At 54.8% G+C, this 21,340-nt stretch overlaps 2 protein-coding genes across 3 annotated transcripts in view; one reads left to right on the top strand and one right to left on the bottom strand.

Annotated features, from left to right (window-relative positions):
• ACAD9 (acyl-CoA dehydrogenase family member 9) overlaps positions 1-9,852 on the top strand; it is a 30,103-nt gene extending 20,251 nt beyond the window's left edge. For both annotated transcript variants that reach the window (XM_007531631.3, XM_060180322.1), the window contains 11 exons: positions 792-865; positions 5,461-5,536; positions 6,261-6,331; positions 6,429-6,548; positions 7,208-7,336; positions 7,619-7,698; positions 8,023-8,149; positions 8,257-8,334; positions 8,581-8,709; positions 9,049-9,121; positions 9,394-9,852. In XM_007531631.3, the coding sequence (XP_007531693.2) occupies positions 792-865; positions 5,461-5,536; positions 6,261-6,331; positions 6,429-6,548; positions 7,208-7,336; positions 7,619-7,698; positions 8,023-8,149; positions 8,257-8,334; positions 8,581-8,709; positions 9,049-9,121; positions 9,394-9,494 (1,058 nt within the window). In that variant the 3' untranslated portion in view covers positions 9,495-9,852. The remainder of the gene's footprint in view (positions 1-791; positions 866-5,460; positions 5,537-6,260; positions 6,332-6,428; positions 6,549-7,207; positions 7,337-7,618; positions 7,699-8,022; positions 8,150-8,256; positions 8,335-8,580; positions 8,710-9,048; positions 9,122-9,393) is intronic.
• CFAP92 (cilia and flagella associated protein 92 (putative)) overlaps positions 3,128-21,340 on the bottom strand; it is a 50,707-nt gene continuing 32,494 nt past the window's right edge. The window contains exons 9-16 of the mRNA XM_060180329.1: positions 19,740-19,943; positions 16,723-17,017; positions 11,568-11,726; positions 10,722-10,931; positions 10,495-10,645; positions 9,604-9,684; positions 9,153-9,232; positions 3,128-3,518 (exon numbers count right to left, since the gene is read on the bottom strand). Coding sequence (XP_060036312.1) covers positions 3,426-3,518; positions 9,153-9,232; positions 9,604-9,684; positions 10,495-10,645; positions 10,722-10,931; positions 11,568-11,726; positions 16,723-17,017; positions 19,740-19,943 — 1,273 coding nt within the window. The 3' untranslated portion in view covers positions 3,128-3,425. The remainder of the gene's footprint in view (positions 3,519-9,152; positions 9,233-9,603; positions 9,685-10,494; positions 10,646-10,721; positions 10,932-11,567; positions 11,727-16,722; positions 17,018-19,739; positions 19,944-21,340) is intronic.

Below are 21,340 nucleotides of genomic sequence, written 5' to 3'. Positions count from 1 at the left end.
TGCTGGGCCTTCACCTCCATCCTGAGACTTCTGCTTCTCTGCAGGACTGAGAAACTACAGTGCAGAGCCCCCGCCCCTGCTCTGCCCTCACTCCTGCTCCACCTTCCTGCTGGTCTCATCTCTGCCCAGCCCTTCCGGCCTTTCAGGTCGCCTGGTCTATCGCCATCCTGGTCCTGCATGGTCCTGTCTGACTTCCTTCACCCCAGGAACTGGCTTACAGTGATCTGTGGGTGCCAGGAACTGCTCTCTTGAGGCTGGGGTTGGCTTCAGGTCTGTACTAGGCTGGGCATGGTCTCGCCACAGCTGGTTGTAAGAGCCCCAGGGCTAAGCCAGGCCCAAGAGCACAGTCAAGGCCTCTGCGTGTCCTTGGCCCCTGCAAGTTGGTGTGGCCCAGAGGGATAGGACAGAGAAGGAGACTTCCACTCTCCGGAGCTGCAGCAAGAGGGCAGAAGTGGAGCTGGGGTTCCCACGGAGTGCAGGGGTTCAAAATGTCTGCATGTTAGTTTCTATGTTCTCTGTCTTTCTCTTAAACTGCCGGTAAGTCTCACAGTGGAAGAGCAGTCAGACACACGCCCTAAATAACAGCAGCACGTGTCCTCCCCCCCACCCCCTACCCCGGTCTCCTTGTGCCATGGGTACCGCCTCCAGGCGCTTGGTGTGGTGTCAGGTCGGGCTCTGTGTTGTCCTGCCAGTGGGTCTGGAATGGACAAATGGGAGCCTGAGCAGGGCATTGAGCTGTGTGCCTGCAGTTCAGGTAGAGTGGCTGTGTCTGACACGCTCATGTCTTACAGCCTGCGAGGTGCACTTCGACAACACCCAGGTGCCCGTGGAAAACGTCCTTGGCGAAGTCGGAGGCGGGTTCAAGGTGAGTCGCCAGCCATGGCACGCTACGTGCGGCCCAGTTCCAGTTCAGTGAGGTGGAGGGGCCCAGGCTGAGAGCCGGACCGTGCCAGCCTTGGGGCTGGGGGGAGGTGGACACCAGGAGACCCAGGCGTCTGGCGCACAAGCTTGACTCCTTGCCCTGATTTCCCTCTCGGGTTCAGTTTTGTTGTTTAGACACGTCACCTAACATGAAACTGACCGGTTTCGACTGTGCTCTTAGTGGCTCTTAGTTCATTCACGGCGTTGTACAGTCATCCCCGCTGTCTAATTCTAGAATGTTTTCATCACCCAGAAGATTCTTCTGATATCCCCTTGATTTTTCTGTGGTTTGTCTTGAGCATGTTACGCGAGTGGGATTGGTAGGTCTCTGCGTCTGGGCCTTCGTATGGAATTGTGTTTCCAGAGTTCTTAATCCTGTCATAGCAGGCGCCCTTTTTTGTGGCTGAATGATACCGTGTATGGTGGGTGAGTCTTACCTTTTAGCCATTTATCAGTTGATGGACTGTTTTCCATTTTTTGCAATTTTCAGTGCCGGAGGGTAAGCCCAGCACACAAGCGCCTTTAATACCACCTGTGAGGGGCCTCCCGGGCAGATTCTCCTTACTGTAGAGAATAGAGAGCAGGACAGCACAGCCTCTCACTCTCCAAGGAGTTGTCCCTCGCTCAGCCATTGGTGACGGGGCTCCGCCCCAGGGCCTTGTGCTTAGTGAAGTGCATGTTCTGCCAGTGAGCTGTCTCCAGGTCCTTGCTTCCAGTTCGGGCTGTAGCCAGCCCAGCTCTGCGTCTGCCGGTGAAAGATTGCGTGCTGGACTGGCACACTGGCCCATGTGCACAGCGTGCCTGCCCTGTCGTACGTGTGGCCCATGTGCACAGCGTGCCTGCCCTGTCGTACGTGTGGCCCATGTGCACAGCGTGCCTGCCCTGTCGTACGTGTGGCCCATGTGCACAGCGTGCCTGCCCTGTCGTACGTGTGGCCCATGTGCACAGCGTGCCTGCCCTGTCGTACGTGTGGCCCATGTGCACAGCGTGCCTGCCCTGTCGTACGTGTGGCCCATGTGCACAGCGTGCCTGCCCTGTCGTACGTGTGGCCCATGTGCACAGCGTGCCTGCCCTGTCGTACGTGTGGCCCATGTGCACAGCGTGCCTGCCCTGTCGTACGTGTGGCCCATGTGCACAGCGTGCCTGCCCTGTCGTACGTGTGGCCCATGTGCACAGCGTGCCTGCCCTGTCGTACGTGTGGCCCATGTGCACAGCGTGCCTGCCCTGTCGTACGTGTGGCCCATGTGCTCAGCGTGCCTGCCCTGTCGTACGTGTGGCCCATGTGCACAGCGTGCCTGCCCTGTTATACGTGTGGCCCATGTGCACAGCGTGCCTGCCCTGTCGTACGTGTGGCCCATGTGCACAGCGTGCCTGCCCTGTCGTACGTGTGGCCCATGTGCTCAGCGTGCCTGCCCTGTCGTACGTGTGGCCCATGTGCTCAGCGTGCCTGCCCTGTCGTACGTGTGGCCCATGTGCTCAGCGTGCCTGCCCTGTCGTACGTGTGGCCCGGATCCGAGCTTTGCTCCACCACTTTGGAGGAAGCCTCACTGCAGTGCTATCTTGCGCTTTCTGTCTCCTTCCATAGTGAACCATCAACCCGGCAGCAGCAACAGAAAACTATTTTCAGTTTGGGGTAGACACCAAGCAGTAGAAGGTCTAGGTGCTGTGGTGGCTGTGTGTTTGGCTTTTGGAGGACCTGCAAGCATGTTCTCCACAGTGGTGCAGCCGGGCCGCATTCCCAGCAGCAGAGTCCGAGGGCCAGGATGTGAGCGGCCAGGGCCCTTGGACACTGTACATGTGTCCCTGTGGGCTGGCACTTCCTTCCTGCTGCCTCTACATGTTCCGTCTCCTTTTGTGCTGACCCGTCGTCCGCACATCTTTTCCGGGAAGGTCTCCTCGGGTCCCTTGTCCATTATTCTCGTGGTTCTGTTTGTCTTTCTGTTATAGCTGTCCCAGTTTCCTGGGTCACTTGGGCAAGTGCCTTCACCTGGGAACCTCCACCTAGCTAGTGTCTGAAGCAGTCCCTCCTCTCCTCACCCCTCAACTCATGTTTGGGTGGAGTCAGCCAAGCATCACCAGCCAGGGCACCTGACTAGGCTGCTCAGGGCATGTGAGCCGAGGGCTGGGAGGTGGCCATGGGTGGATGTGCGTGCGAGCCCTGCAGGCCAGCCAAGACGCTGAGGCATCAGGGCCCACTCCCAGTGTCTGCTCGCACTTTGTGCGTCTATTTTGCTAGGTGTGTTTCTTTTTAAAAGATTGTTTACTTGTTATGAGAGAGACACCAGAACACTGCTTTGCTCTTGTGGTGTGCGATGGTGCAGCGGGTTAAGCACACATGACACGAAGCGCAAGGACTGGCGTAAGCATCCCAGTTCGAGCCTCCGGCTCCCCACCTGCTGGGGGGGGGTCACTTCACAAGAGGTGAAGCAGGTTGCAGGTGTCTTTCTCGCCCCCTTTCTCTCTTCCCCATCTCTCTCTCGATTTCTCTCTGTCCTGTCCAACAACTATGACAACAATAATGATGAGCAACAAAATGGGGAAAGTGGCCTCCAGGAGCAGTGGATTCGTATTGCAGGCACTGAGCCCCAGCAATAACCCTGGAGGCAAAAAAAAAAAAGTGAATTGTTAAGGAGCTGTGCAGTGACTTTTTTTTGCCTCTAGGGTTAACGCTGGGGCTCAGTGCCAGCAGTACGAATCCACTGCTTGGCAGCCATTTTCTTCTTTCTTGTTTATAAGATAGGACAGTGAGAAATTGAAAGGAGAGGGAGAGAGATAGATGGACACCTGCAGACCTCCTTCACTATTGGGGAGCCAGGGGCTTGAACTGGGATCCTTGAGTGGGTCCTTGCAGTTCATACTGTGTGTGCATAACCTGGTGCACTACTGCCTGACCCCCCACACCCCCAGTGAATCTTGTTTATAACGCCCTGAGCTGGTGTCTGTTTTGTTAATGCCCAGCAGCACCGGGCTTGTGCGTTGTTCTCCTGTTGCCTTTTAGTTTCAGGTAGAGACAGAGAGGGAGAAAGAGCAGGAGACAGACTGTAGCTCTGCACTGCTGCTCCTACTGTTCCCATTGCAGTGCCAGGGGCTTGAACCAGGGTTGTTGCACATAGTAAAGTTTGTGCTCTACTGGGTATGCTCCCTGCTGGCCCCTGAGCTGGCTTTCAAGAGCTTGCTTGAAAGAGGGAAGAAAGTGGTGGGGCAGTTGGAGAGAGGTCAGGGTCCTGCGGCATCCTGAGACACGGAGTCTGAAGTTGGAAGGTGTGAGGCGGGGTCTGAAGGGCACGCTGCATGACCCACCCCTGTCCGAGTGAGGCTGGACTGCTCTCAGGGCCTCCCCGGTGGGGCGAATGGGGGACTTGGTCCCTCAGGAGCCAAGAACTGACTTCGCTGTCTGTTGGGACAATAGTGGAAAGTTCCCTGGGGGGGGGGGGGGTGAGTAAGGGAAAGTAGAAGCAACACGCTTCATGTTCCCTCAAGATGGCGCTGTCCTTCCAGAGTGGGAGGGGGACAGAGGGATCTGTGGCTCTCCCTCCGGACAGGGGACTTCTGTGCCCTGCCTGCCCCTGCTGTCTCACTGGGTGGGTAGCTGAGTCGAAGCTCTTGGATTCACACCAGGTGAGCCGGCTGGGCTTGCCCTGGTCCTGTGTGCTGACCAGGTGGCATCATGGCTTCAGGGTGCTGAGCTCTGGCTAGGAAGGGTGCCCACAGCAGGCGGCTGCCGGGCTGTTCCCAGGTCACGGTGCCCTCTTGGTAACTCGTCTGCTCCTGCTGTTGCTCGATTCACTAGAGCAAGGGGAAGAGTCTGTCACAGCTCTGGAGAAACTGTACCTGCAGTTACGTAACTTGAAAGACTTTCTCCCACACCTGAGCCTCTGGTCCCAGGATCTTTCCCTTGTGACTTAGACCATTGTCTCTGCTCTCCACCTCAACCGCAGTCTCTAGACCCTGCCAGGAAGGCAGGAGAAGGAGGAGGGCAGAGGAGCTGACAAAGGTGGCCTTGCCAGGGACTGGGTGGGGAGACCAGGCTGAAGTCTGAATGTTGCTGAGTCCACAAACTGTCGGGTGAGCTGTGCGGATGACACGGGCCTGGAGGGCAAGCGGATGCTCAGTGACCTTGGGCTCTTTCTCTGTACAGTGAGGAGCCTGACACTGAGCGAAGGGAAAGTACGTGACCCACAGCACATGCCCAGTCTCAACTCCTGCTCCCTCCCTGGAGACCAAGAACTGGCTTGTTCTTTGGGAATAATGTCCCCAGGGTCTCCAAGGGTGTTTGTGGGAACAGCAGTGGTATCTGAGGCGCTTATTTGGAAGCACTGAGGCTGTGCCCCTGGTCCAGTGACAGTGGGCAGGGTGACGGCTCAGTCCAGTCATGGGTGCACAAGTCTCCAGAAAGTCACCTTTTAAGAAACCTAGTAGGGTCAGACACGTACTGTTGGGACCTGCCCCCTCTGGCGCTCAGGACCCTCCCTGTCTGCAGCAGGTGGAAGCAGGGTGCCTTAGTAGCCGGCACTCAGGATGTCTGCCCCTCCCCCCCAGGTGGCCGTGAACATCCTCAACAGTGGGCGCTTCAGCATGGGCAGCACCGTGGCTGGGATGCTGAAGAAAATCATCGGTAGGTGAATCGGGGCTCATCTGCTCGGATATGGGGGATCAGCCCCTGCTGGAGGACCTCAGAGTTCAGGGCCAGGGGGGAGTGTTGTTTGGGACTCTTCCATCATTTTACAGATGAGGAGACTGAGGTCCAGAGAAGGAATGAGACTGGTCCTGGTCATCCACCTGGGCTTCAGAGCTGCCTGTCAGACTCCATTGAAGCTCCACAGCCCCATGGGTCTCTGCTTCCTCATCTGGAAAAGCCTCTGGGCCAGAGCCTCACAGCTTTTCCTGAAAGATGCAGACCCGCCGTCAGCCCTCCAACCCGCCATGGGGACTGGCTTGTGACTGAGTTTCGGGAACTCGGTGGGAGGTGCTGATGGTCAGTGTGCAAGCTACATCCTGAAGCCACAGACCCAAGGTTTCAAATCAAGCCCTCTTCTTGCTTTGGTGACAGCCACGGCACTGTACCACAGACTTTTACCTGTGGCGTGTCTGTGGTTCTGTCCAGGAGGGAAGCTGCCGGGCCTAGGCCATCTGCTGGTCACAGACCTGCTAACTCCTACTCCAGGTGGCTTCCTCCACACTGCAGGCGTGTCCCCTGCCAGCCTGCCGTGTGGGAACTGTCTGTGTGTGGGGGCCGGCTCTGTTCTTCAGCATTGTACCCCTATAGTTCCTATTTGAAGGGAAGAGGTGACAGTGTAGCCATCATTCTGGGCCAACTCAGTTTAATAACTATTCTTCAGAAATGACTGCGGAGTATGCCTGCACGAGGAAGCAGTTCAACAAACCCCTCAGTGAATTTGGGCTGATCCAGGTACTGCAAGCTGGGGGATGTGGGAACAGGGGATAAAGGTCCTGAGTGTGGCTCTCAAGCCGTGACTGACTGGCGGTGTGCCCCCATACTCCTCCAGGAGAAGTTTGCCCTGATGGCACAGAAGGCTTACGTGATGGAGAGCATGGCCTACCTGACGGCAGGCATGCTGGACCAACCGGGCTTCCCCGACTGCTCCATGGAGGCTGCCGTGGTGAAGGTGAGGGTTGTGCAGCCACCTTCCTTAGTGTACTGGTGCTTGGCACAGCTTCAGCAGCTGCGAGGTGCCAGGCCCACTCTGGGGTGCAGCAGAGTGCAGTCAGCACCCAGCAGGGGCTGGAGCTGGGACAGTGTCTCCCTTGCTGGCCACCAACCATGGTTCATAACTTCCTGCCAGCAGAATAGCAGCTGCACTGGCCTGGGAAGGAGTGTGAGCTCTTTAGCGTGTCTGATGCACCTCCCTGGCATCAGAGCTTCCCTTCATGGGGCAGGTAGTGTGCTGGCCCTGGGTTCAGGGCCTGGGAGCACCTTGCGCATGGGGCTGGTCGGTGTGAGTCATCTTGCTCTAAGGTTCACAGCATCTGAAAACCGGGCCACAGAGTGGTGTGACATGCATTGAAAACAGAACTTCCCTTCAGTCTGTTTCAGACGGAGGGGGCTCTTCTGCGCTTGTGTGGGGCGGTCATAGAGAGAGCTAGCCTGCCTCTCGGGCTGGCGGAGGAGCGCAGCACCTGGCAACGTTTCCTCACCTTTCGCCCGGAGTGGAGGTGCCGTGCTTGCCTCAGGCTCTCCCGGGAACACACAGTGTAACTGACGGCCCCTTTGTACAAGGGTGTTGGCACTGGCTCCCATCTGACCTTGGCCCCGTCCTGTGTTCAGGTGTTCAGCTCCGAGGCTGCCTGGCAGTGTGTGAGTGAGGCGCTGCAGATCCTGGGCGGCTCTGGCTACATGCGGGACTACCCCTACGAGCGCATGCTGCGCGACTCCCGCATCCTGCTTATCTTCGAGGTGGGTGCCCCTTTGCATCTCCCCTCTTGTCCCACTGGGAGGGGGCTCGGCCACCAAACACCTCCCGGAATGCTCTTGAGGCCGGCTTTCCTGTGTGCTGAGCAGCTTGTTGTCTCCCTGCCAGCTGCCCCCGCCTCCAGCCTGGACTCTCCAGGGAGTGGGTGCCCCAGGCGCCCCTCTGAGGGGTCCCAGTGGAGACCATCCTGCCAGCTCCCCACTCATCCCTGGGGGCTGTGGACACTGCAAGGGGGTGGCCTTTGACGCCTACGTTGTGGTCCACAGGGGACCAACGAGATTCTCCGCATGTACGTTGCACTGACGGGTCTACAGCATGCTGGCCGCCTGCTGACGGCTAGGGTCAAGTAGGTGCCATCCCGCGGCCTGAGGAGGGGGGCAATCTGGCTGCCTCCCTGCCCTGCCCCCACCCTGTCTGGAGCTGTGACTTCAGAACCTAGGGAACAAGAGATGTCCCTCAGACAGCCCGGCCCGGAGCGAGACCCGAGTGAAATAGGTTTGGGCCCTCCCCCTCCTGGGTTGGAGCAGCTAGCAGTCACTGGTGGAGGCCAAGTGGCGGTTGCCCAGAGCAGTATGCCGGCTTCTTGTTGGGGAGGGAAGTTCCAGGCCCAGCCTGCACACTCAGACCCGCTGGAGGCCATTGAGTGGTGGTGGCCCTGGGCTTTCTGCAGGGAGCTGAAACACGGCAATGTGGCCACCATCATGGAGACCATCAGCCGGAGGCTGTGGGACACCCTGGGTCGGAATGTGGACATGGGGCTGACTGGGAAGCTGGGGGCTGTGCACCCCAGTATGGCGGTGAGTGCTTCCAGCAGGGGGCCCTGTCTTCGCGCCCTCTCAGAGGGCTGTGTCTGGGCAACGGACAGTCGGGTAGAGCCCCACTGAGTCTGCCCTCCGCCTTCTAGGACAGTGCGGTCAAGCTGGAGGAAAACGTGTATTACTTTGGCCGCACTGTGGAGACATTGCTGATCCGCTTTGGCAAGGTACTTGGACCCTGCCGGGCACAGGGGGTGGGGATGGGGTTGGGGATGGGCCGGTCGGCTGCCGTCACAGGTCTTGCTGGGTGTCCACCTCTGCACCAATCCTAGAAGCGTTGGAATGGGGAAGCTATGTCTCCTTCCAGCGGCCCCAAGCTTTGTCCGTACGGCTCCATCCTAACCCTGATAGAAGGCGGGCCGGGAGCTGAGTGGGGATCCTGGGCAGGTCTCCACCCTGGGCCTCTGTTCCAGACCATCGTGGAAGAGCAGATGGTCCTGAAGCGGGTGGCCAACATCCTCATCAACCTGTACGCCATGACAGCCGTGCTGTCGCGGGCCAGCCGCTCCATTCGCAGCGGGCTGTGCAACCACGACCACGAGGTGAGCCCCACAGCCGCTGCGCTTTAATGAAGAGGGAGGGAGGGAGGGGTCTCGAGGACCAGCGCTCTGCACACCCAGCCGCAGGGAGGGGGATGCCAGCCGGGACCCGCAGTGGCAGCTGGGAGGGTCTGCTGCACAGGGCTCCTCTCACCTTCCTCCCTGGGAAAGAGGGGTGTGTGAGCAGTGGGCCCTCATCCCCCTCTGCCTCTCTCACCTGTGGGGAGGGTGGGTGCTCCATGGAGAGAGGTGATGTGAGACTTGTTCCTGGGGTCAGACACCAGGGAGGGCAGGGGGTACCCTGTGGCCCAGGGGTCATCTCTGCCACCGTGTTTCCGGCAGGTTCTGTTGGCTAACACCTTCTGCACAGAAGCTTACTACCAGAATCTCCTTGCCCTGTCTCAGCTGGACAAGTGTAAGTAGGGTGCTGGGGGCGGGGGGCTCACCTGACTCCCAGTGATCACAGATGGAAAGCTTAACTCCAGAGCCATCACACTGTCGGTGTCTCTTGGGCAGGAACACAGGCCTGCAGACAAAAGCCATCAGCACCTGGAGGCGGCACTGCGTTGCCCTCCCTCTCCATAAGGTGGGCCTGCTGGGGCCCAGGCACGTGGCCAGGTCATGAGCGTCCTGCTGCATTATTAGCCCCAGCACCAGGGTGACCGTGCCTCCCCCACTCTCCCCCAGATTCTCCGGAAAATGTTGATGAACAGATCAAGAAACTGTCCCGGCAGATCCTGGAGAAGCGAGCCTACATCTGTGCCCACCCCCTGGACAGGACGTCCTGAGCTGGGGGACAGTCTCTCTCCCCCATTCCTGTGACTGCAGCTCTCTTTCCGGAAGGTGGCACGTGTGGGATTGCTGATGTATGAACCATCTTTTCTGGCCAGCCCATACCTGAGTGGCTTTCTCTTGGTTGGAATGAGTGTCTTCTTGGCTTTGACTGGTAGATAGTACAGCCTCGCGAGGCCCCGGGCCCTGCAGAGAAAGGAAGGACTTGCTGGGGACTCTGCTAGATGAGCAGATGGCACTGCGGAAACGACGCTGCTGCCAGAACACATGTTCTCCCGAAGCAACATGTACGGGATGCACTTCACCGTGTACCGAGCCAGCTGCCAGTATAAAGTGTCCGTCTGCTCCCTCTCAGTCTTTGCTGATTTGTCCTGAGAGCCGGCCCGTGGTGGCGGCCAGTGCCCGAGCTTTGGTCTCAGGATGGCTGGGGCTCCCGACAACCATTGTTCCCTGCTGCATCCAGGCAAGAGAAAGCCCCAAGGTTCTGCCAGCTGTGAGCAGCATGGAGACCAGGGGGTGGACCTGGGCTTCTACTAGGCAAATGCGAACACAGGGACCAAAGGTTTCACAGGGAAGTTTTCTTAAAGCATTTGGTTGGTAAGGAGGCATTTAGCGCAGAGCTGACACACCTTCCGTGCTGGGGAACCCCGGTACCAGCGCTCATGTAGTCGAGATGCAGAGCAGGCCCTTGGGCAGAGTGGGCAGAAGGAAGTAGCCCGCTGACGGAGCTCTCTGGGAAAGGCCTTTTTCTACACACAGGCGCTAGCTCTACTGGCCAGCAAATGTGGTCCTCTGTCAGTGCCAAGGACATGAGGAGGTTCAAACCTGGCACCACCTCCACCACCACCCAACAGCCCAGGAGCCAGGGGCAGGGAACAGGGAACACAGCTCAGTACATTCAGCTGCAGCCTGACCCTCACAGGTGTCTACGTCTTGCTCTCCCCCAGCCTGGAAGCTTGTCGCGTGCAGGGGAGGCTGAGAGGAGGCTCAGCTCACCTGGCAGGGGCTTCCGAGCTGGGGGCAGCGGGAGGAAGGGCGGCGGCTTCTTGTAGAGCTCGAAGTCCCGGTGCCTGTGCTCCCAGCCCCATCGGTCTCGGTCGAGCACAGGACGAAGTATGTTCGCAAAGAGCGCTGCCTCCCTCCACTCCTGTACCCAGAGCAGGAGGTTAGGCATGGCCCCGTGGCTCACCTCGACATCCCGCCCAAGACCTCTGCCCACAAACCTCGTGCTCTTTTCGGGGGCCCAAGGACAGCAGATGGATGGGACAGTAGCACTCTGTGCTTTTCTGCAAACCCATCACTTGGAACCCACTGGGCGTGCGCCAGGCCTGGCGAGACCGCATTCTGGCAGCCTCCTCCTCCTCCTCTGTGTCCCGGGGCTCCACCGTGGCCGAGAGGTACTTCTGTGAGTATGTGAACCTCCTCCCAGGCTCCTGCAGAAGAGCACATGGTTTTGGGGATAGATAGCATAATGATTATGCAAAGAGACTCATGCCTGAGGCTCCAAAGTCACAGGCTCACCACCATAAACCAGAGCTGAGCAGTGCTCTGGTAAAAAAAAAAAAAACTCCAACAGTCCCTTGGTGGTGGGATGGTGTTGATGTACACTCCTATTAACTTGTAGTCACATAAATCACTAATTAATATGGGGGGAGAAAGCTCAGGTTGGGGGGACACGCTGGGGGGTTGCTGTGAGGCTGCGAGCAGCTCAGCTTTGAGCTGTGGCAGTGGAGGAAGCTTCAGTGTCCTTTCTCTCTCTTGAATCCATGTGGGCACAAGCCTCCAGTTTCAGAAGAAATAGACACAGCCCATGGTGACAGTTGCTGACAAGGGACGGATTCAGATTGCCTGGGCCTAGCAGCCACCCTGTAAGGACTTAGTTGTGGTTCACAGAAGCAGCAGCCTTTTCCTAAAGCCAAGGCTTTGGGGTATCAGATGTCTCTCAGGCAGCATAAACACCACCGTTGGGGTGAGGAAGCCACAACATGGAGGCCCCAACCTGGGGCTCCCCTCACTGCTGGCAGCAGGGAAGGTGCTCTGGGGTCAGTTGGCCTCTGCGCCCCTCTCACCTTAGCCATCTGTTGATACAGCAGCTTCTTGGCCAGCTGTGTGGAGTTCAGGGTCTGAATACTATAGTTGTGTACTTGGCCAGGAACCGAAACTCGCATCATCTGCACAGTGGCCTCCATAGACTTCCTGCTGGTTTGGTAGGCATCCTTGATGTTTTTCTGAAAAAGACCATTCGTGACCCTCACGAGGTCACCACTAAGTGGTGAGGCCTGTGCCAGAGACCCTCAAGCCCCACCCCTCAGTCCACAGTGGGCTCAGGGCTCCAGAAACCTGTTCACTGCCCGAGGTCACTGCAGCTGACTAGACCCCTCACTAGTGCTGGGAGACAGTAGAGCATGCCATAGTAAGCAGGAGGTTCTGGGTTCAAGCCCCAGTAGCGAGGGCACTTCACAGGTGGTGGATAGGCGCTACAGTGCCACTACCTCTCCCTAGAGAATGCTAGAAATTTTCCTCTAAAGACTGAGAAAGTTGTGGACGGAAGCTGCTCAGTAGTATCACATGTGTGAGGCCCTGGGTTCATCCTGCTTCCTACCAGTTCTCGGTGGTACAAAGGGGAGGGGGCTGGGGAGCAGAACAAATTCATAGACAGGATTCCAGATCCTCAGAGCACAGTATCTGGAGTAAGTGATGTAGCTGAGGTTAAGTGAGATCACGGGCAGGAGCCCAGATCACATAGGATTCCCCAATAAGTACATCCCTATAAGAGGTACTGTGCCAGGCACCAGAGAGCTCAGCGGCTAGGGCATCTGCATGGCCAGGCACAATACCCTGTTTTGAACCCAGGCATCTCCTGGGACGTGCTATGACAGCAGGAAGCTTAGCGCTGTGATGTCTCTATCTTTTTTTTTATATATATATTTATTTTATTTATTCCCTTTTGTTGCCCTTGTTGTTTTATTGTTGTAGTTATTATTGTTGTTGTCATCGTTGTTGGATAGGACAGAGAGAAATGAAGAGAGGAGGGAAAGACAGGAGGAGAGAAAGATAGACACCTGCAGACCTGCCTCACCGCCTGTGAAGTGACTCCCCTGCAGGTGGGGAGCCGGGGTTCAAACCGGGATCCTTATGCCGGTCCTTGTGCTTTGCGCCACCTGCGCTTAACCCGCTGTGCTACAGCCCGACTCCCCTCTATCTTATTTTTTATCATTGGATACAGAAATTGAGAGAGGAGGGGCTATAGGGAGAGAAACAGACACCTGCCACTCTACTTCACCACTTGTGAAGTCTTCCCCCCCCCCCCCACAGGTGTGGAACAGGTGTTTGAACCTGAGTCCATGCACATCATAGTGTTTGCACTTAACCGGTGTGCCACCGCCTGGCATCCTGGCATCTCTGTGTCTTTATAGATTTAAATAGCACGGAGTGGTGAGATTACACAAGTGTGGGGCTGTGGTTCCACCACACGGCACAATTACTTTCTCCCACCCCAGACTTAGAAAAGGGGGCACACAGTGAGGTGGCATCCGCCCACAAGAGGAAGGGCCTCCAAGTGAAAGCCGCTTTCCAGCAGCTCGATCCAGAATTCCAGAATGCTGTTTACCATCCCCAGCTGGGGTGTCTTGTAAGGAGCGACAGTGAGGCACAAGAAGGAAGGTGGTCTACCCACAGGTCACGTGATCTCATCTTAAACAGCTACAGGGATCATGAGCACTGCAAAACTTGCTTCTGATTCCATATTCTGGCCACTAAATCTAACAGATGGAAACAGTGATTTCTTGAAGTGTGAGGCTCAGACTAGAAACCGGAGACTGCTGAAAAAAATTCAGGAAGACCAAGCTAGAAGCCACCCCCTTTCCTGCTCATGACGTTGCTGAGATGCTGTTCTCTCCCAAATGGGCCTAGAAATTCAATGCAGCCCTTTTGAGAATTCCCAGCTGACCCTGAGACGTCTATGGACATGCAGACTACCTGGCCTGGTTGTTTGTGAAATAATTTAGAGGGTAATTCAATTGCCAAACTGTAGTTACAGTCCTCAGGACTATGAGGACAGGAATATCAATCAGTGGAATGCAACAGACCCCAGAAAGGAACTTGTATTTAACTTGTATTTAGTGTAAGATGTACCTAACATCTTACACTAAAAAAAAAAAAAAAAATGCAAATGGTTCATTGAAATGAAGCTAAACTATAATCAAATAGGAGAAGGCATAGAAACACATCTTTGTGGCCCTGGGTTAGGCTGAACTCTGAGCTAGAGTTCACAAAAATTAGAAACTTACACATGCAGAGCTTCTCCTTCCAGCTTTAGTAAGGGGTGGCTAGGATGGCAGCCCAGTAGGTCAGCACTTGACGGGAGAGGCAGGTTTGAGAGTCAATGCTACATGTGCCAGAGCAGAACTCTAGTCTTTCTCTCATTAAAACATTGGGTTTCAGGGAGTCGGGTGGTAGCACAGCGGGTTGAGTACACGTGGCACAAGGGCGCAAAGACAGGCGTTAGGGATCTTGGTTCGAATCCCCGGCTCCCCACCTGCAGGGTAGTTGCTTCACAGGCAGTGAAGCAGGGGTCTGCAGGTGTCTATCTTTCTTTCCCCGTCTTTCTCTCCTCTCCATATCTGTCCTGTCTAACAACGACATCAATAACAACAACAACTACAACAAAAAAACAAGGGCAACAAGGGAAAATATTTTTTTAAAAGGGAAACGAAAATTTAAAAAAAGCATTGGGTTACAGGGAAAGTCATGAGTATTTCTTGATGCTTCTTTATGCAAAAATGAATAATGATTCCCCCAACAACCCAATAAACTGATCTCAGGCCAGTGTTGTTAAAAATTCATAGACAACTTGCCCAGGAGGATGTCCTGCCTTGCCCCAGATGCAACCCAGGCTCAAGCCTGGCCCCTTTGCACTTGGGAGTCTTTCCAACTCTACATCTGAGGAAGTTGACCCACAGTGGTGAAACCTCAGCAACAACAAAAATAAGCTAAAGGGGCCCGTGGTGGTGTACTTGGATGAGTGCACACATTACCATGGGCAAGGACCCAGGTTCAAACCCCCAGTCCACACCTACCAGGGAGAAGCTTCACAAGTGGTAAAGCACTGGTGGTGTCTCTTCCCCCCCCCCAATTTCTCTGACCTATCATAAATAAGTAAACAAAAACAACAATAACAAAAAATACGGCCTTGGGAGTCGGGCTGTAGTGCAGCGGGTTAAGCGCAGGTGGCGCAAAGCACAAGGACCGGCATGAGGATCCCTGTTCGAACCCCGGCTCCCCACCTGCAGGGGAGTCGCTTCTCAGGCGGTGAAGCAGGTCTGCAGGTGTCTTGTCTTTCTCTCCCCCTTTCTGTCTTCCCCTCCTCTCTCCATTTCTCTCTGTCCTATCCAACAACAATGACAACAACAATAATAACTACAACAATAAAACAACAAGGGCAACAAAAGGGAATAAATAAATAAAATATTTTTTTAAAAAAAAGGTTAAAAAAAAAAAACGGCCTTCAGGAGAAATAGATTTGCAGTTCTGGCACTATGCCCCAGCAATAACTGGTAGCAACTTAAAAAACAAAACAAAGAATAAGTCAGCATAGAGAAAATATCTGCAAATTATATTTCCGACTAAGCAGATGTAATGCAGAGTATATAAAGAACTTTCATTATGTCAACAGTAAGAAACCTGATTATAAAGTAAACAAGGGGGTCCGGTGGTAGCGCACGTGGCACAAAGCGCAGGGACCGGCGTAAGGATCCCGGTTCGAGCCCCCGGCTCCCCACCTGCAGGGGAGTCGCTTCACAGGCGGTGAAGCAGGTCTGCAGGTGTCTGTCTTTCTCTCCCCCTCTGTCTTCCCCTCCTCTCTCCATTTCTCTCTGTCCTCTCCAACAACGAATGACAGCAAGAATAACCACAACAAGGGCAACAGAAGGGGGGGAAATGGCCTCCAGGAGCAGTGGGTTCATGATGCAGGCACCGAGCCCAGCAGTAACCCTGGAGGCAAAACAATAAAAACATTCCCCAGCAAAGATGTGTAAATTGCTGACAGGTGCACCAACAGATCCGGGTTAACTATTGCTATAAGAGGCAAGTGAAGGGGCCTGGCTGCGGCGCACCTGGTTCAGCGCACACATTACAGTGCGCGAGGACCTAGGTTCAAGCCCCTGGTCTCCACCTGCAGGGAGAAAGCTTCACGAGTGGTGAAGCAGGGCTGCAGGGGTCTCTCTGTCTCCACCCACCCTCTCAATTTCTGTGTCTATCCAATAAATAAAAATATTTTTTAAAAACTTTAAAAATTAATAAAATGCAAGTGAAAAACTACAATGAGGGAAGCCAAGGAAACAGCTCGGCTGGTAAGACTGGTAAGGACTTGACTGCCTGAGGCTCCTGGTTTGATCTCTGGTGCTGCAGGGACCAGTCGTGCTCTGACTCCTCTCGTGTGAAACTTAGGCACAACACATAAAGCCAACCCAGCAAAGTACTACTTTGCACCATGCAAAGGGCTGTGACCAGAAAGTCCATCACTGGCCCGTGAAAGTATAAAGTGGTGACTCCACTGTGGCTCACTGATGATCCTTTTTGCCACAAAAGGAAGAATGAACCCAAGTTTTGTAGCCCAGGAAATGGTGCAGTAGTGAGTTCTGGACTCAAGCAGCAGGCCCCAAGTTCAGTCCCTGGCATCGCATGTCCCAGAATCATGTTCTGGTTCTTTGTCTCTCTCTTATGAAATGCATATATCTGTGGTCCAGGAGGTGGCCTAGTGGATAAACCATTAGACTATCAGGCATGAAGTCCTGAGTTCAATCCCTGGCAGCACATGTACCAGAGTGATGTCTGGTTCTTTCTCATGAATAAATTATTTTTGAAAAGAAATATATATATCTAAAATCAACAAAAACATGTTTCCTGGTGGTGCACTTGGCTGAGTATGCTTAAGGACTCAGGTTCAAGCCCCCAGTCCCCCCCACACACAAGGGGATGCTTCATGAGTGGTGAAGCTTTTCTGTACCCCCTTCCCTCTCAATTTCCATCTCTACCCAAAACAGTAAGAAAACAAAGGAAAAAGAGGGGGAACATGCTATTTCTGGGCTCTGCAATTGGATGAGCCTCACAAATGTTCTGCCTATCCTTGAGCAGGGCCAGACACCCACAGCCAGGGTTGTATGGCTCTGTTTACACTGGCTGCCGCCAGGGCCCAGAGGCAGGCGCCAGGGAGTGGGGGCCCACCTGGACGAGGCTCAGCTTACAGCCCTGGCTCTTGAACATGGAGCTCCGCCACTGCAGGTACCGCTTCTGGTGGGCGAGGATGTCCTGCGTGAGGGTGGAGGTCCGGCCGCAGGGGCGCTGCAGGTGGGATGTGGGGGGCCTGGGCTCCGTCAGCATCTTCCCCTCCATCAGGTCTTCTTGTGAAATGGGCAAGCCGAACTCTTGACTCAGGACTTTGACCATGGAGGAGGTCGGCAGCAGGTCTCTGCTGATCACCTCCCTGAGCCGGTTGCCATGGTGGCAGATGCAGTAGATCCTGGGAAGCAGAACCCCGCCGTCAGCCCGCCGCACTACAGGCCCGAGAGTCCTCTGTGGTTCTGCCTCGGGGACTCTGGGCCACTTTTAGGGCCCCCCCCCACGACACCCCACTACAGGCTGAAACAGAAGGGGAACGACAGCACTGCTCCGCCTCTAGTGACATTTCTCCTTGTGTTCCCATGTGGTGCCAGGGGCTCGAACCTATGCCTTTGTGTGCAGTCCAGTGTGCACTCTCCTGGAGCCCTGAATGGCCCTCTTTTTCCAAGAGGAACTGAAAGCAGCTCATCAGCTGGCCCCGGGTTAGAGAGCTTAAATGTAAGGCACTCAGGGCCCAGGGGCTGGCTCAGTAGTGGAGCACACGCCCTCTAAGTGTGAGGCTCTGGGTTCAGTCCCAGGCACCATGTGGGAAAACTGAGGGCAAAAGCAGTCGCACTCCATGGACAGTGAGCAGTGCTCTGCTGCTGCTTCCTCCCACTTACTCTCGACAAACGACAGGATTGGGCCCCAAAGCAGCAAATCGGCGTTGCACGTAGACAAGGCGCTGGGTTCAAGCCCTGGGAGCTCCACCAATGGGGGAGTGGCACTGAGGTGTCCCTCCCTCTGATGTCTCCAGATCTGTCTCTCCCTCACCCCTTTTTCTCAGTGGACAAGGGAGTCTGCTCAGTGATACCACACGTGCCTAAGGTCCGGTCCGTTTCCCCAGAGCCTCGATTCTCATGCTTTTTTGTTTTTTTTCAATATACAGAACATTTTATCATTACAAGAGCCTCCTCCAGTCATTTTTGACACCCAATAACCACAAAACAGCCGAATCAATGTTCATTACCACTAACAAAATTTAGTGATTCTAGTTCTTTGAATACCAGAATTTTGTATTATTATTTTTCATTTTAGATATTGTGATAGATCTATAGTGACAGCTCATGGAAACTGCAGGGGAGTCGCTTCACAGGCGGTGAAGCAGGTCTGCAGGTGTCTATCTTTCTCTCCCCTTCTCTGTCTTCCCCTCCTCTCTCCATTTCTCTCTGTCCTATCCAACAACAAGGACATCAGTAACAACAATAGTAACTAAAAAACAAGGGCAACAAAAGGGAAAATAAATAATTTTTTAAAAAAAGAAAAAGGGGAAAAATATACTCACAAAAAAAAAAAAGAGAGAGGAAGAGGATGATAAAAGCTCTCATGTTTTCAGTCCACCAGGGAACACTGTATCCCCTCCCAGCCCTTAGAGGTGACAGCCCCACAGCCTGCCATGGGTGCCCAGCCACTGTACAGTCTGACTGTTGTCACCCCATGCACACCCTGCTGAGCATTGCCCACCAGGAGCAACAGGGGAGCCTGTCTCTGAGCTTCTGCCTGGGGGGCCCAGAGCACAGAGCCCCATGGCTCAGCCAAGATCAGACTGCACACTTAGAACCCCCCACCTTCGAATCCCCCCTCCTGCTCTCCCCAGGCCCTTGAGAGCTGCTGTGGCCTGCGGGTATGGACCAGGAGCCTCTTGTTAAATGCCGGCCCCACTTTGCCCCAACCCCCTCATAGCTGTAATAAGCTTGTTCCAGGTCTTGCAGACAGGAATGAAGCCATAGTGAATGTGTGAGCACTTAGAAAAGAGCCCCTTCCAGGCTGGGCGGTGGCGCGGTGGGTTAAGCGCATGTGGCGCAAAGCACAAGGACCGGCGTAAGGATCCCGGTTCAAGTCCCTGGCTCCCCACCTGCAGGGGGGTCGCATCACAGGCAGTGAAGCAGGTCTGCAGGTGTCTGTCTTTCTCTCTCCCTCTGTCTCCCCTCCTCTCCATTTCTCTCTGTCCTAGCCAACAACAATGATAACCATAACAATGATAAAACAACAAGGGCAACTAAAAGAGGAAAAATAGCCTACAGGAGCAGTGGATTCGTGGTGCAGGCACCGAGCCCCAGCAATAACCCTGGAGGCAAGAAAAAAAAGGAAAAGATAAGAGCCCCTTTCTCGGGGGCTGGGTGGTGATACACTCGGTTAAGCACAAATAGTACTAAGCCAAAGGACCCAGGTTCAAGCCCTTGGCTCCCCACCTGCAGGGGAGACACTTCACAAGTGGTGAAGCAGGTCTTCAGATGTCTTCCTCTCCCCCACTCCTCTCAATTTCTCTTTTTCCTATCCAATTAAAAAAAAAAAGGAAAAAATGGCTAACAGGAAGAGTGGATTCATAGTGCCTCCAGTGAGAACCCTGGAGACAATAAGGAAGGAGCATTTCTCTAGTAAGAGAATGCCCCGGAACACTGCAGTATTATAGAACCTTCTCTTACTCTTGACTGGAGTCCCTCTCCCCCCTTCACACACACACACACACACACACACACACACACACACACACACACACACACACACAGCGAGGAGCTGCATGCAGCCTTCTTGCCTGCCAGCTCCTAGTGGGGTACCCTTCTAACCGCCCTCTCCCAGCTCTGACCAGGGACAAACCTCACACTCCTTGCTGCAGACGCTGGGGGGCTGTGCAGCTGAGGCCTGTGTGTTGGGCTCTCCTAAGGCCAGCCTTTGCTGACCCTTCGGAAAGGAGCAGCCACTCTCCCTCACTGCCCCAGGCCTGATACCACCCGGTGAAACCCCCAGCCTGGGCCAGGCATGCTGCAGTTTACTCCCTCCTTCTGCCTCTCAGCCACGCACCTCCCTCCATTCCCCAAACTGCAATTCCTGAGACCCCAGAAAGTTGGGGTTTCCTGGCCTACCTGGTGAGAGCTTGGAGGGCCTCCTTGGGCACGGCGTTGCGTATGTAGATCTCGGGCCGCTTGAGCAGCAGCGCCATGGGCTGGAAGAGGTGCACGTGGTACAGGATGGTCTCCAGGTCCGCATAGAGGCGGCTGCGGAACAGCAGCTGCGAGTCGTAGAGTGCCTTGTGCCTCCCCACCTGGCCCGGCTCCCAGTTGCTGATCCTGCAGCCAGGACACCGGGGCTGAGAGCGGCTCTACAGACTGGGGGGCGCCTTGCTCTGCTTTTTTTTTTTTAAGTTTTTTTATATATATTTCCTTTTGTTGCCCTGTTATTTTATTGTTGTGGTTATTATTGTTATTGTTATTGATGTCATTGTTGTTGGATAGGACAGAGAGAAATGGGGAGAGGAGAGGAAGACAGAGAAGGGGAGAGAAAGCCAGATACCTGCAGACCTGCTTCACCGCCTGTGAAGCGACTCCCCTGCAGGTGGGGAGCCGGGGGCTCGAACTGGGATCCTTATGCCGGTCCTTGTGCTTTGCGCCACGTGCGCTTAACCCGCTGCGCTACCACCCGGCTCCCTGCTTTTTTATTCTTTTAAAATGCACAGACTGCAGACAGGCATCCCAGTGAAGGCCGCCTGGCAGAGAAGCTTGCAAAATCCTGGGCCCGTCAAAGGGAGGGGGGCTAAGTGGTAGCTTGCCCACAGAGCACACCTTACCATGTATGTGCAAAGACCCGGGTTTGAGCCCTTGACAGCAAGTAACACTATACAGAGGAGGCTTCACGAGCAGTGGAGGGAGTGGTAGTATGGTGTCGCTACCCCCCATATTAAAGAGAGACATGCCTGCTCCCCATTTGCAAGGGGGAAGCTTCACAAGCAGAGAAGCAGGCTTCAGGTGTCTCTCTGCCCCTCCCTCTCAACTTCTTTCCATCCTGTCAAATAAAAGTCGGGGAGACAAAGAGATGTGGCATCAGAGGCTGAATCTCAGGAACGGCACATGGCAAGCCTCACACTCCTCCTGAGGAGCTCCTAAGTGTCTTCTTTTTCTTTTTTCCAGCAGGGTTATCACTTGGGCTCGGTGCCCACAGAATGAATCCACTACTCCCAGCGACCTTTTTTGTCCCCTTTCTTTTTCACTTGATAGGACAGAGAGAAATCTAAAGGGAGGGTAATCAAAAAGAAAGAGACACCCGCAGCCCTGCTTCAGCACTTGAGGAGCTTCCTCCCTGCAAGTGGGCACCAGTGGCTTGAACTCAGATCCCTGCACGTGGTGATGCGTGCTTAACCAGGTGCACCACCACTCGACCCCTTAATTTTGTTGTTGAGGAGGTATTTGGAGCGCAGAGCTGATGCACCTTTTCCCATGACACTACTGAGCACCACCCCACAACTACCAGGTGAGAAACCATCCTTTCCCGGAAAAGCCACGCTCTTTACAACCACACCCTTCTAAAATGCACAACTCAGTGGCCTGGGAGGTGGCACAGTGGGCAGAGCACCAGACTTGCGAGCGTGAGGTCCTGAGTTTGACCCCTGGGATGGCATGTGCCAGAGTGATGCTTTGGTTCTCTCAGTAATAAGTAAAAGAACACATTTTTGAAAGTGTATACAGTCCAG

The sequence above is a fragment of the Erinaceus europaeus genome, chromosome 21 (genome assembly GCF_950295315.1).
Source record: "Erinaceus europaeus chromosome 21, mEriEur2.1, whole genome shotgun sequence".
Taxonomy (NCBI): Eukaryota; Metazoa; Chordata; class Mammalia; order Eulipotyphla; family Erinaceidae; genus Erinaceus; species Erinaceus europaeus.
This window is presented reverse-complemented; position numbering and strand designations above follow the sequence as displayed.